We start from the raw sequence: 14,433 nt of genomic DNA on the forward strand, positions 1-14,433 counted from the left end.
AGAATCAGATTCTACCAAAAAAGGTTAAGTGAATCAAACTTTGCCCCCTTTTACCTGTCTAATAGCTGGCAAAACTTTGACATATCATTAGGCAAGTGTATATTAGTAAGAATGAAGATATTATTATATTTATTGAATGTTAACATAACCTTTATTAATTAATGTGTTATTTTTGAAAGACACTAAATTATTTTAGTCTTTTTTCAATGTACAAGAAAAAAAGTGTATATTACAACTTATAAGGTGAACAGTGTCATTTCATTATAAGCTACTCAAATCACTTTCAATTTGCAATGATTCAAGAAAATCAAACATTTAATTTGATGACTTTATTATACCTAAGAAAGCCAATGTTGAATTTAACAGGAATTTTCCACCCTGTCATCAAAGAGAGAGAGAGGATTAGAGAAGGCACCAGAGATAGAGGCTTAGTGGAATTTTGTTTCCTTTCTTAGGATAAGAAAGAAAGAAAGATATAAAAATAAAATCTTGAAAAACCATAAAGTTGTGGTTGCAAATCTCCCATAAGTTCTCATGTTACCCCACCACCATAACCAATCACACTCAATCTCACTTTCTACCCCCTCTTTCTGTAGAGGGTTTTTTTTTTGGGTGGCCAATGCCTATAGTAACTTCAGAAGAATAGCATCTCATCATACATCCAAGAATAACATTTGGGGCTTGTTAAAGTTAGGTTCTTTACTAGAATTTTGCCTTAAAAAAAATCATCTTTATCTCCTCAGTGAAAGCTACAGGGAACAGTCAAAGTATAGATAAGATTAACCCCAATATACTTCTGTCCAAGAAAGACTCAATAACATGGTGTTTACATAGAAAGAGAGAAAAATAGAGAGAGAGAAAAAGAGTAGTCTTTGGTGTTGTTGAAGGAAGATGTCAGGTGGTGGTTGTAGCATAGTATGGTTTAGGAGGGATCTGAGAGTGGAAGATAACCCTGCTTTGGCTGCTGGAGTTAGAGCAGGGGCAGTTATTGCTGTGTTTATTTATGCTCCTGAAGAAGAAGGGCATTATTATCCTGGTAGAGTATCAAGATGGTGGCTTAAGCAGAGCTTGGCTTATCTTAATTCATCTTTGAAGAGTCTTGGAACTTCCCTTATTACAAAGAGATCTAATGATAGTATTTCTTCTCTTCTTGAAGTTGTTAAATCTACTGGTGCTACTCAGCTCTTCTTCAATCATTTGTATGGTTAGTACTTGTTTCCATTTTTTGTGGTTTTCTTTCTTTAAAAGATAAGAGTACCACTTTTTTAGTTCCTTTTTTGGCTTTCCTTTGTAATCATTTTCTTTGATTTGATTATTCTTTATGTTGTTTTAAAAGTTAATAGCACTATATTGTTGGGATGGCTTAATTGAGAATGGTGCTTCCTGTATATCCTTTTAAGAATAAGATATTGAGTTGTCTTCTGGTAAATAATAAATTATTAGTATGTGTCTTCCTCATTAACTAATGAATTTTAGGTGCAATAGATTTTGCTATGCTCAATCCTCAGTGCTTGTTGCATTCTCTGGCCACTAATTTGTTTAGTGCCTGAATTAGAAATACAGTAATCTGGATTTGTTGTACTAAACATATTCCATATCCTTATTATTTGATTAATAGAAGCAGAAAGGGTGTTGCTTGGCATTTGATCTGATCATGGTTGAATGGAAAATTGCTAGTAATAGATATGGATGGATTTTATTTTAAGCATTTCTTTTCAGTAGAAGGATTTAAAAGATGCATAGTTTTGCTCAGCCAATTTCATCCACTGCCTTATCCTGACCAACACCTTAACTTCTTTTGCTTTAGATCCTATTTCACTTGTGAGAGATCATCGCACAAAAGAAATCTTAACAGCTCAAGGTATATCTGTGCGTTCCTTTAATGCTGATTTGCTCTATGAACCATGGGAAGTTAATGACAATGAAGGTCGCCCGTTCACGACATTTTCTGCTTTTTGGGAGAAATGCCTTAGCATGCCTTATGATCCAGAAGCTCCACTTCTTCCTCCTAAAAGGATTATATCTGGTTTGTAGCTTCTCCTATATCTTGTTGGCTTTCTGGATAAATTTCTATTCTTGTTTGTACATATTTTGTTCAACATACGGTGCTTAGGGTAGAAGGTTAGTAGGGCATGGAGGGTCTTTCAGAAACAACCTCTCTACCTCCACAACGTAGGGGTTATGTCCGCGTATACTCTACCCTCCCCAGACGCCGCTTGTGGGATTATACTGGGTATGTTGTTGTTGTTGCTTGCCTTACTGTTATGTTCCACCAATGATGCACACAAATTAGGAGATCTCCCTCAAGGTAATAGATATATTAATTGTCAGATAAAAATAATGTCATTGCACCGTAATGAACGTGTCGCTACACTCTAAGCTCGGAGATTGCTACATGGTGCATAATGTGCATGTTGGTAGGTATTCAAGTCCTACAAAAATAGAAAGATGGTGCTGAACATCTAGATGTTTGAGCTGTCACTAATAAGCTAAGGGTTAAAACAAATTCCTAGGATGGTATTAATGTACTTATAAAACCACTGCTTTAGATTTTGATTTGGTTTTTACATGGTTTCATGTGCAAACATTCAGGTGATGCATCAAGATGCCCTTCAGACAACTTGGTATTTGAAGATGAATTAGAGAAAGGAAGCAATGCACTTCTTGCTCGGGCATGGTCACCTGGCTGGAGTAATGCTGATAAAGCACTAACTACTTTCGTTAATGGACCATTACTTGAGTACTCGCAGAACCGTCGGAAAGCTGATAGTGCAACAACATCCTTTCTATCTCCACATTTACATTTTGGGGAAGTCAGTGTTCGTAAGGTATTCCATTTTGTTCGCATCAAGCAAGTTCTCTGGGCCAATGAAGGAAATAAAGCTGCTGAAGAGAGTGTTAATTTGTTCCTTAAGTCCATTGGGCTGAGGGAGTACTCAAGATACATGAGTTTTAATCATCCTTATAGCCATGAAAGGCCCCTGCTTGGTCACCTAAGGTACTTCCCATGGGTAGTGGATGAGGGCTACTTTAAGGCATGGAGACAAGGTAGAACAGGTTATCCTTTGGTTGATGCTGGTATGAGAGAGTTATGGGCAACTGGCTGGCTTCATGATCGTATCCGAGTCGTGGTTTCTAGTTTCTTTGTGAAGGTTCTGCAGCTTCCATGGAGGTGGGGAATGAAGTATTTTTGGGACACATTGTTAGATGCAGATCTTGAGAGTGATGCTCTTGGTTGGCAATATATCTCTGGTACCCTACCTGATGGTCGTGAGCTTGATCGGATTGATAATCCACAGGTATGTTAGGGTAATCTTTGATGAGAATCTCTTCTTTCAATTGAAATTTTTCATAACTTCATAGTTGAAATTCCTTTCTTCTATTTCTTCTCTAACATAGTAGAGTTGCTGGAACACTATAATTTTTTGTAATAACTTTACGACTAGTGTATACTTCGAATGCTTATAGCCTTCCACATTGTGGTAATTGTTATTTTCAGATTGTAAGTTAGTTCCAAGGCACTGACTTGCTAGTAGACTTTGCATGAACATCTCATGGGCCTCAATCTTCTTGCAGAAAGTGCTAAAGCTAAGATAGAATGTGTATGTGATTGCCTAATTGCAAATTGTACTTCTTTTATATCCTGAGATATTGCTTATTAGTACAGTGTTTGCGAGCTTCTTTTGGTATTGTGTTGATATGCGAGTCTTTTCAATAGAAGGAATCCTTCCTTCTGTTTCTCTTTCTTGTTTTTTCATGTTAAACAAAAGGGAGGCTGCAGATTCTCTATATCCCTTTTTCCATTTCTGTTCTTGTTTTTTCATGTGAATTTTCTTGGTAAAGGCTGACTAGTTATTTGAACCTGTTCTCTTTCTGGCAGTTTGTGGGATACAAGTGTGACCCTCATGGGGAATATGTCCGGCGGTGGCTTCCTGAACTTGCTAGGCTGCCCACCGAATGGATACACCACCCATGGAATGCACCAGAATCTGTACTTGAAGCTGCTGGCATTGAGCTGGGTTCGAATTATCCTCTTCCAATAGTTGAAATTGATTCAGCAAAAGTTAGACTAGAACAAGCCCTATCAGAAATGTGGCAGAATGATGCAGCTGCAAGAGCTGCGATTGAGAATGGAATGGAAGAAGGACATGGTGACTCTGCTGACTCCCCAATAGCATTTCCTCAGGCCATGCATATGGAAATGGACCATGAACCAGTCAGGAACAACCCCGTAATAGTTACTGTTCGACGCTATGAAGATCAAATGGTGCCAAGCATGACGTCATCTTTGTTCAGAGCTGAAGATGAAGAGAACTCTGTGGACATTAGGAATTCAGTTGTGGAAAGTAGGGCAGAAGTTCCAACAGACATCAATGTAGCTGAAGGTCATAGGAGAGACACTCATGACCAAACCGTCATGCAAACTGCTCGAACCAATGCCACCCCACATTTTAATTTTGCGGTAGGTAGAAGGAACTCTGAAGATTCAACAGCAGAATCTTCCAGTAGTACTAGAGAAAGGGATGGGGGTGTAGTGCCTACATGGTCTCCCTCAAGTACCAACTATTCAGACCAATATGTTGGTGATGATAATGGTATTGGGACCAGTTCATCTTACTTGCAAAGGCATCCACAATCTCACCAGCTAATGAACTGGCAGCGGCTTTCTCAAACAGGGTAAGCTACGTGAGTATCTTGAATAATCAGTAGAAGAAGACATTCATCAAAAAGAGATGAAAATGAGGAAATGGACAAATTTTAACATTCCAGTTTGAATATAAACATTAGCGTTGCATCTAGCACAAACGAACATGACTACTCATGAATGGCACTAGTCACAGATATTCACTGATCATATTACTCATGTCCTTCATATTTCCTGTATGTTATGGTTAGCTGGGGAAAAAGCATTGCAAATTGCATTGGTACGTTTCTCTTGCATATCATGTTTGATACAGCTATGGCTAACTTTTGATAGAAAATCAACTAAAATTAGATGAGCAACAATATAAAAGATTACATTAAATTTAAATTTGGCCACTGACAAGTGCTACATGAAAAGTCTGATTTAAACAAACGCAAGCAAATATGAATTGTGCTTCCTTTAAACTAACTACAAACAAATCTGTATACAAATATGATGCATATTTCCATTTTTAAGACCTTAGGCTCAAGACGACCACCTTGAAGTTTCCGGGAAATGTCTTAACGTTTGGCTTGTTTAACTTGTTTACAGGTGATCATCTATGTGGAGCTACGATAGCTACAAGGAGGAGAAGCAAGTGGCTAATATAGACATTTGGCTCAGCACATTTAGTACAGCATTCACCTACTCTTTCTCTCATAGTCTTGACCTGATCAGCCATCTTTGTGTCTATATCTCTAATTGATCAGGTGGTTCGTCTGGATTTTCATCCTCATCTGTCGGGCATCCCCCCCCCATTTACCTATCATACCATATATGTGTCTCTGCTGTATAGTATAGAAGTTTTTCATAAGGCCAAATAAGTGTTAGAAAGAGGTTGCAGTCCTCTGTCAAGCTCACACTTGTGCCTTTTTTTTCCTTCTCTTTTCTGCTACTTACATTTTGATGGCAATAACGATTATCTGAAGTCCTGGAACTAATTAGATTTTTGTGGATATCATAGTTTCAAACTCTGTTTGACGGATGTACATGTGGTTTAAGCAGCTTCATCTTATATTTTTGTTGTCGGAACATTGTCATTATTCTATAAGATTTCTAGTTTGAACATTTTCATTGTTCTGCTTGGCAGTTGTGTGTCTGTATAGCTGAAAGCTGTAGGTTGAGTTGTTAACATTCCCGGTTTGGCCTTGTGTGTCTGTGTGTTTGTATTATATCAATTCATCAGAAGATATTTGTTGTTCATCTTGTATTCCTAAGATACTTGGAACAAAACTTTGAAGAACTTGATAAGACACAATAAAGTTTAAGAACATTTTCACAACTAGAAANTGGCAGTTGTGTGTCTGTATAGCTGAAAGCTGTAGGTTGAGTTGTTAACATTCCCAGTTTGGTCTTGTGTGTCTGTGTGTTTGTATTATATCAATTCATCAGAAGATATTCGGGTACTTGAACGAGCAGTTCTTATAGGTAATTGTATTACACTTGAATAAGAGAGACTCTTCTGTGTTTTGGACAGAAATGCAGCATCATTTGCAACTTCAGCTAGTCCTTATTGTTGTTGAACATGCATTAGTCAAGTGTTTAGCCAGAAACACCAAAAAAGAAAAGAACATTTCAGTTGAGTAGAAATGATAAGTTTAAAAGAATGTTATGTACATGAAAAATATAGCAATATCTTAGATGACAGATACTAAAACTGAAAGCTTTCAAAATCTAAAGTCAGACTACAGTTTGTTTCAGTTGAGCATGTGAACTAAACACATGGTATAGACACTATTGGTTCAAGTTCTTAATATACTTCCGCACATCTTCTCAAGTATCTATTAGGTAGTTAAGCTACCTAAATAAAATATGTCATCTTTTTTAATTGCACATATCAATTTTAACTGGAACATATCTTAACTACCTAATAGATACTTGAGAAGATGCGTGAAGTTTATTAATAGTTTGAACCAAAAATATTTAATAGAAATAATATGTGTTCAATTGAAATAAATCATAATTTAAATGTGTACGGTCGTTGACAAATTAATTAAAAAAAGAACTCTGATAAAACAAGTATAACCCAGTTTTTTGTTTTTTTTTTTTGTTTTCTTGAATGTTTCAATAATCAAAGCTTAAATAACTCTAAATTGATGCCCTTTAATAATTCATAGATGGGATATGAATTATGATGAAGAAAAGTTGTATGCATAAAATCCATGATTAGCATTTAGCTACCACAGAAGTCAACCACTATCATTCTAACATGAGAATTATGAAAATAAAAAATATTTAAGATAAAATAAATACTCCATAGGGAGGGATATTCTTATTTGAATGATTCCAAAAAAAAAAAAAAAAATTATTTGAATGATTCCCCCTCCTTTTAAAAAAAAAATTAAAAAAATGGTTTAATAGTATGACGGTCCAAACTTATGATACATGCATATTGTTTATTTTGATCCAGTATACTTTATGTATTTAATTTGTCATTTTAGTTGAATCATCAAACATAGAAGTTAATTTGTATGTGTATTATGTATATATATACTTGTTTTACGTTATATTTATTTTTTAAACAGGTTATCTATTAAAAGTAAATTGTCAATCTTTTATCAAGCTCCGTTTAATCATTTGTCTGGACGAGTGTATGTAAGTCGATTTAATTTGAATTTTTTATTTACCAAATCAAAACAACTACGTCGACTTTTAGAAAATTATACACTTTCAAATTAACAAGAGTCATTTTTCTGATCTCCATTTTTTTATTTGGTTCAATTTTTTTGGAGTTCCTTTTCCGATTAAGTATCCACAACAAAAATTATGTAACTAATGCATGCTTCCAATTTTATTTTATTTTTGTCTTAGTAAAATATAATTAAACAAAAATAATATTAAATAAGTCTTGACATTATGCTAAAATATAGTGTCATCAATAATAAAGATAAAGAGATGGTGAAAATGAAGAAGATTTAGTTTGAGTTTTATTTGAGTTATTAGATGTTTATAGCATGTAATAATGCTATCCAAAACTATAAATTCAAACTTGAAATAATCTTAAGAAACATGAACTATGAAAAAGATTAAAATTACTTACAAATTACATTATAATAACTATATTATAATGTAACATACAAATTACATTATAATAACTATATTAAAGTATAATATGTATATATTTATTTATGAAATTTATATAAATATAATGTCAATTTAATTTAAACCTTTTTAAAAAAAAAAAAAAAACAAATGTACGACATAGAGTTCATGAAACGTACCTCAAATAGTTCAATAAACTTTATTAGTCGTAAGTTATCGTACAAAGATTAATAATTGAGTCTGAATTTAATTATACCTAGTGGAAAAATAATTGGTACTTAGTAACAAAATATAGATACAAATTACATCAAAAGTTAAAGAGAGAGATATCACTGATTCTTGATCAAACTTATTGACTTTTTCAAGCATAATTTAATTTAATAATAACAAGTAAACAATAAGTTAACACCAATTATAAGGTTTGTGATTGGTTCACAGACTAATTATGCTAGTTTATAATATAGAAATGGTCTATACAATAAATAATAATGTACAATAGACCTTTTCTTTTTGGCTTCATAGTGAATAACATAAAATTAATCCTAAAGATACATACTCCAATTATATGTGTTAAATATCAGGATCTTTTTATCATATATACTCGATAGAAGGTCAATCGATATATTGTAACACAATAACCCTTAGAGTATACTTGGAAATTGACAAGTTTTTAGTCTCCAAATAAGTTATACACAAATGTTCTAAGAAATGTGCAGTAAGGTTGCACTTTATATAAGTAATTATGTAGAGTTTAATAAAACTATATGTGTTATGGAATGTGCCAATGTGGGATGAATTCTTCAGAAGTATAATATATTTTAAGAATTTGACGTGGATGTGATATTATTTTTTAAAAGTTTGAATAATACACATAGGTAAAAGATTTAACAACAATGAGATTGATTATTATTAATCAACTGAAAAGAGAATTTACAATAGAAAAAATAAGCAACGAAACAATAAGAAAGAAGGAATGAGACGTAAAGAAAGAAGTGAGACGTCAGAAGAATCAAAAGTGAGAAGCATAGACTTTGCTTAAGCACAATACACAATGATTCATTTGCTTGCCTCACATTTTGTTGTTTAAGTGTATTCTTTCCGTCAGTCGGTTCAAACTTACACGCTCGAGACATATTTGTATATTAGGTTCATGACAATAGGTGCTAGCTGGACACTAATTATGGATAACAGTACTCGTGAAGAGGCAGACTTACGTGTATAATTGAGATTGTACAGGCATTCATTAGTTTTAATTCTTTTTAACGTATATATATCTTGAGAAACAATATATATATACACATGACTTATAAAATTTTATTTTAATTTTATATATAAAATAAAATTATGCACCCTTATAAACACTAATGCACTTGGGGTATTGGTTGAAATTGTTGTTTTCCTAGCTGCAACCCTGGATTATATCCGAATTATTGCATATGATTTTAAAGGACTAATTAACCTCAAATGAGGTGAATGCATTTTAGAATTTGAATCCCTTTTTTATATTTTGCACGATACTTATATATTTGTGCACGTAATTAATAACCAGTCGAATATGATATTATTCTTTAGTTATTATTAAAAATTTTGTTATTTGTTTATATTAAATTAATAATATTCATGCGATCTTCCAATTCTTAATTTACCTTGGTGTGAGACTACTAAAATTCGCATTTGTACATTACAATTTAAATTATGATCTTTAATCAACACTCAATTAACCAAATATGATTCATTAACTATAAGCAAATACTATATTAAAAGGCATGCATATTGTAGATGGTCAAAAATTGTGTTCTGAATTTCTATTATAAAATGCATAACTTGATCTCAAGAATTGTCAAGATTTTTGTGGATTTTGTAAGGAATGCTTCAAAGAGAAATATATTTGAAGTCGTACATATAGTAGATTTTTTTATTTTTGGTTTTCCCACAATTTGTTTTTGGGATTAATTAATTCGAGTTTAATGTTGAGAAATTTCATTTTGAAGGTCTCCATTAAAAAGTGACTCATATTCAAAGTTTGAACAGAAAAATATGTATTTTCGTCGTTTCAAAATAAGTGTCTTTTTAACTCTTTTTTTTTCACATTCATTAAGAAAAAACAATAAATATTCCTTCTATTTCATATTAAGTGATTTTTTAGGCCTTTTTTATTGTTCAAAATACTCCCTTTGTCCATTTTTAATTGTTATGTTGCACTTTTTGAAAGTCATTTTGACTAATTTTCCAAGTGAAATTAGATTACATTAATTCAAATTTTCTAAATAAAAATTTAGATAATAAAAAACTATACGAAAAGTACTATAAATTGTATTTTTTTGCATATCAATATGATAAAAAAAATACATCATAAAACGTTAGTCAAAGTTCTTATCGTTTGACTCTAAAAAAGGAAATTGTGACAATTAAAAATGGACGGGGGAATAATTGAATTGTTCAAAGTTCAAGATGAATGTTTGAAATTTTTTTCTCTAGATTTGTCATTTCATTTATTAAAGTTTCATATTTTCTAGAAGATAAATTACACTACTTATAAAGTTATATTTATGATTTCACAAAAAACAATACTCCATAAAAATTATGGTTTAAAGAATGTCCTTAAATATCTTTCTTATATTTGTGCATTGCTTGAATTTGTGAGGCAATATACACATTAAGAAAAACATTCAACAACATAATTTTTCCACTATTGTCTTTTATAAAATCTTAAATATAATTTTGTAAGTAGTGTAATTTATCTCCTAAAAAATATAAAATTTCAATAAATGAAAAGACAAATATAGAAAAAATCTCAAACATCCATCTTAAACTTTGAACAATTCAATTATTTTGAACAATAAAAAAAAAGTCTTAAAAATTTACTTATTATAGAATAAAGAGAGAATATAGGATATAGTTGAAAACAATTTAACATAATTATGTTGAATTTCCTAAAATGATCTATTTTAATTTGTTTTCTAATTTTAACTTAACACGAATTTTTTTAAAAATAAATAAATTTAAATAAAAAATAACTATTTTAAAATAACTTTATTTTGCTATATTACACTAATTTCGAGAGAGATGAAACAACACATCTTCAATATTTGGTCGTATATGAAACCGTAACGCTTTAGCAAAAATAAAATAACATAAAATAAACATTGAAATGTTCAAACAGAGAAGTCAACATTTTATTTTTTAATATTCCAATTTTGCCCCTCCATACTTTCTCTGTAAACAGCCAAAAAATCCTCTCTTTGAATTTTGTCCTGAAGACGGTTGAGAAGAAAAGAACAAGATTCACAAAAGGTTAACAAAATTTCGTAACGTAAAAAGAGGAGTTTTTTTTTTTTCTTTATCTTTTGAGTGTAAAGCCAAAGGGGTTTTTGAGTGTTAAGCTTAGCTTCCTTGCTGTTCACCGTCATTGTTGGTTCGGCAAAAGCACATAAGAAAAAAAAGAAGAAGAAAAGGGGAGTTCTTGGTTATGTAAGCACCCAATTAACCCATCATTTGTTTGAGTTTAAAATTGGTAAGTTTGATTGAGTTCTTGAATACCCTCAAAGTAAATGTTTTTACCCTTTTTTTGGTTTATGGGTTGTGATGAATGATTGAGTTGTAGAGTTTTTTTCATGAGTTTATGGTTGTTTCTTGAAAATTTGGTTGATGTGTTTTTACTTTTGTGGCAGATTATTTAGGATGGTGAAATTGGGCTGTTTTGGTGGACAGGTAAAAATGTGCTTTTGTTTAATTTTGATTGTTCATGTTTATTTGATGATTTTTATGGTGGTGTTATGAGTTCATGTACAGTAATGATAAAAAAAGAAGTGAGCTTTGAGTCTGATTGAGATTCTGCAGAACTCATAAGCAACACTCAGTAGATGTTGCAAATGAATTAGAGTACTTTTTCCTTTCCTCTATGAATGCTACAATTGTAATTGACTACTAAGGTAAAGTTGACCGTCGTTATATTTACTTTAGGATATCTAGCTACTAGATTTCTAAGTGCAATGACTAAAGTTTTGCATATGTTCCTTGTTAAGAGAAAAAAGAAGAAGAAGAAGATAGCCTAAGGTTTTGTCTTAACTTGCATTTCATGGAACTTCTGATGGAAAATTGAACTATATGCTGTTAGTTGCATCAAAATGATGTGAATGGTTGATGCATCCTTGGTTAATTGGGACCAACTTAAAAAAAAATGGGTTGAATATGCTCCACTTAGAAGTTGATTATTTCATGTCTCGTCTTTTCTAGGTTATATTCTTGCTCTTCTTATTCAATCTTCATTATTCTTAATACCTTAGTGGATTTACTTCTTTCAATTTTTCTTTTACTTTAATACTCAGTGCGTAGTTGGAGAGTCTTCTTCTAGCTCTAAAGGAAGAAGCCACGAGGGTAATATTAAGTATGGTTTTAGCCTAGTGAAGGGGAAAGCTGATCATGCGATGGAAGATTACCATGTCGCAAAATTTGTACGTATTGAAGAACACGAGCTTGGCTTGTTTGCTATTTATGATGGTCATATGGGGGATGAGGTTCCTTCTTATCTGCAGAAACATCTGTTTGCCAATATCATAGAGGAGGTAAGTTTTCTATGCATCCTGAATTTCCAATTGCTGTTTGAAATATATAATGTAGTGGAAAACTTTGAGTAGTTGGCATCTCATCTCCGGGTCTGATTTTACTAGGAGGAGTTTTGGGTAGATCCACGACGGGCAATCACAAAAGCCTATGAAAAAACTGACCAGAAAATACTTTCAAATAGTTCTAATTTGGGCCGAGGTGGGTCCACTGCTGTCACTGCTGTACTGATAAATGGCCAAAGATTGTGGGTAGCTAATGTGGGAGATTCACGAGCTGTTCTTTCTCGGGGTGGTCAAGCTATTCAGATGACAATAGATCATGAGCCAAATACAGAACGAAGCAGCATTGAGGACCGAGGAGGTTTTGTCTCAAATATGCCAGGTGCTTTCCTGAAATCTGAGCAATGTAGTCAGTGATTGACAAATTTTTGTAGATAATCTTTGGTGCAATTGACACTCCCAATAATTAACTTGTAATACTCATTGGTTTATTGTTTTATGGCAGGCACGGTTTATCCTTTTTTCTGTCTTATATTTATGTTTCCAGGAGTGAGGAGACTTGAACCATCCAATAAAGCTGTTGTATTTATTTACATCATGCAAAATATGCTTTTGAATGCACTCATGTACCATAGTCTGAACCTCCATCATCTTTTTGTGCTTGTGAACCACTTGCAGTTTTTATATCTGAATGTCACATGACACAATAATAGAAGAACCTTTTTCCATTTTCGATTCCTTTGGTGAGCCTTGGGATAATGTGATGTCTGCTTCTTTCTTCTCTTAGCTACCTTGATTTCCTCTTTGTCTCTTTCTCTTTCTGAGGAAGAGGTCGGTTTATGCTAAAAATTTTATGAAATATATGATCACAATTTTTTGTCTAGAAAGGAAATATTCCTATTTGTCTTTTGAAATTCTTAGAATTAATCATCCACCAAATATAGGATTGGTTTAGAGTGTATGGGAGAGACACTATTTGAAGCTTGAGGGTCAAATAGTCCAAATTATACTTGAGAAAAGACCTCTGAATGATGAGGAGAAAGTAAGGAAAGCAACACTATTTATGGATTACGAGGACAACAACAACAACCTAGCTAGTGAAATCCCACAAGTGGGGTTTGGGGAAGGTAAAGTGTACGCAGAGCATACCCCTACCACGTGGAGAAAGGCCGTTTTCGGAAGACCCTCACCTCGAGTACAACATATCAAAATAGGCATGAAAAAGGGAAACAACAATGGAGAAACAAAACAACTAATAAGGGAACAATAATAACCATAGAATGATGTGATAACCTAAACACAATCAACAACAAGTGATAGTGGAATCTAAAGCAAGACCTTATAAAAATACGACTGAACCCCTCAAAATTCAAGACAACACTCCTTACCGACTAACCTTCTACCCTAATACGCGACCTCCATATCCTTCTATCTAAGGCTATGTCCTCGGTAATCTGGAGTTGCGGCATGTCCTATCTAATTACCTCTCGCCAATACTTTCTCAGCCTACACCTCGTACCCATTATATCCAACCTCTCACACCTCTTCACTAGGCATTTGTGCATCTCCTATTCACATGTCCAAATCATCTCAATCTTGCTTCCCTCATCTTGTCCACCACAGAGGTCACTCCCACCTTTCCCCGGATATCCTCATTCTTTATATTATCTCTCCTAGTGTGTCTACACATCTATCTCAACATCCTCATTTCCACAACTTGCATATTTTGAACATGAGAGTTCCAAACTGGCCAATACTCCACCCCACGTCGGTCTAACCATTACTATGTAGAACTTACCATTAAATTTATGTGGTACTTTCTTATTACACAAGACTCCGCAAGCAATCCTCCACTTCATCCACGCCGCACCAATACGATGTGTGATATCATTGTCGGTGTCCCTACTTTACTAGATTATTAACCCAAGATACTTGAAACTATCTCTCTTGGGGATAACATGTGTATCAAGCCTCACTTTCATGCTCACCTCACTTCCACGCTCGCCTCATGCACTGTATCATTGAATTTACACTCCAAATATTCCGTTATGGTCCTACTTCAGTAATTTACCGGATTTGTTATTTGCCTGTAGTTCTATGCTAGAAAGTTATGTTTTCATATATGGTAGTAGTTTTTGTACA

General features: G+C 33.2%; 2 protein-coding genes across 3 annotated transcripts; both read left to right on the forward strand.

The window, feature by feature from the left end:
- The first annotated feature begins 534 nt into the window (after positions 1 to 534).
- Positions 535 to 5,752, forward strand: LOC125851038 (cryptochrome-1). 2 transcript variants are annotated; one of them, XM_049530830.1, is made up of 5 exons: positions 535 to 1,204; positions 1,808 to 2,026; positions 2,593 to 3,299; positions 3,881 to 4,677; positions 5,237 to 5,752. In XM_049530830.1, the coding sequence occupies exons 1-5, from the start codon at positions 892 to 894 to the stop codon at positions 5,238 to 5,240; spliced, it is 2,040 nt and encodes a 679-aa protein (XP_049386787.1). In that variant the 5' UTR covers positions 535 to 891; the 3' UTR covers positions 5,241 to 5,752. The 2 variants fall into 2 exon arrangements, with proteins under 2 accessions (XP_049386787.1, XP_049386788.1); XM_049530831.1 differs by lacking the exon at positions 5,237 to 5,752 and having other exon boundaries at positions 3,881 to 4,681.
- Positions 5,753 to 10,897: 5,145 nt separating this feature from the next.
- LOC125851060 (probable protein phosphatase 2C 9) lies at positions 10,898 to 12,734 on the forward strand. Its single transcript, XM_049530858.1, has 4 exons — positions 10,898 to 11,240; positions 11,398 to 11,437; positions 12,055 to 12,291; positions 12,397 to 12,734. The coding sequence occupies exons 2-4, from the start codon at positions 11,408 to 11,410 to the stop codon at positions 12,706 to 12,708; spliced, it is 579 nt and encodes a 192-aa protein (XP_049386815.1). The 5' UTR covers positions 10,898 to 11,240; positions 11,398 to 11,407; the 3' UTR covers positions 12,709 to 12,734.
- The last annotated feature ends 1,699 nt before the right edge of the window (positions 12,735 to 14,433 follow it).

The sequence above is a fragment of the Solanum stenotomum genome, unplaced genomic scaffold (assembly GCF_019186545.1).
Source record: "Solanum stenotomum isolate F172 unplaced genomic scaffold, ASM1918654v1 scaffold21764, whole genome shotgun sequence".
Lineage (NCBI taxonomy): Eukaryota > Viridiplantae > Streptophyta > Magnoliopsida > Solanales > Solanaceae > Solanum > Solanum stenotomum.

Coding starts and splice junctions, on each gene's coding strand:
- LOC125851038 (XM_049530830.1), top strand. CDS start 892: ATGTCAGGTGGTGGTTGTAGCATAGTATGGTTTAGGAGGGATCTGAGA. Junction 1,205..1,807: donor CTTCTTCAATCATTTGTATG/GTTAGTACTTGT, acceptor CTTTTGCTTTAG/ATCCTATTTCACTTGTGAGA. Junction 3,300..3,880: donor ATCGGATTGATAATCCACAG/GTATGTTAGGGT, acceptor TCTTTCTGGCAG/TTTGTGGGATACAAGTGTGA.
- LOC125851060 (XM_049530858.1), top strand. CDS start 11,408: ATGGTGAAATTGGGCTGTTTTGGTGGACAG. Junction 11,438..12,054: donor TGGGCTGTTTTGGTGGACAG/GTAAAAATGTGC, acceptor TTTAATACTCAG/TGCGTAGTTGGAGAGTCTTC. Junction 12,292..12,396: donor TTGCCAATATCATAGAGGAG/GTAAGTTTTCTA, acceptor TGATTTTACTAG/GAGGAGTTTTGGGTAGATCC.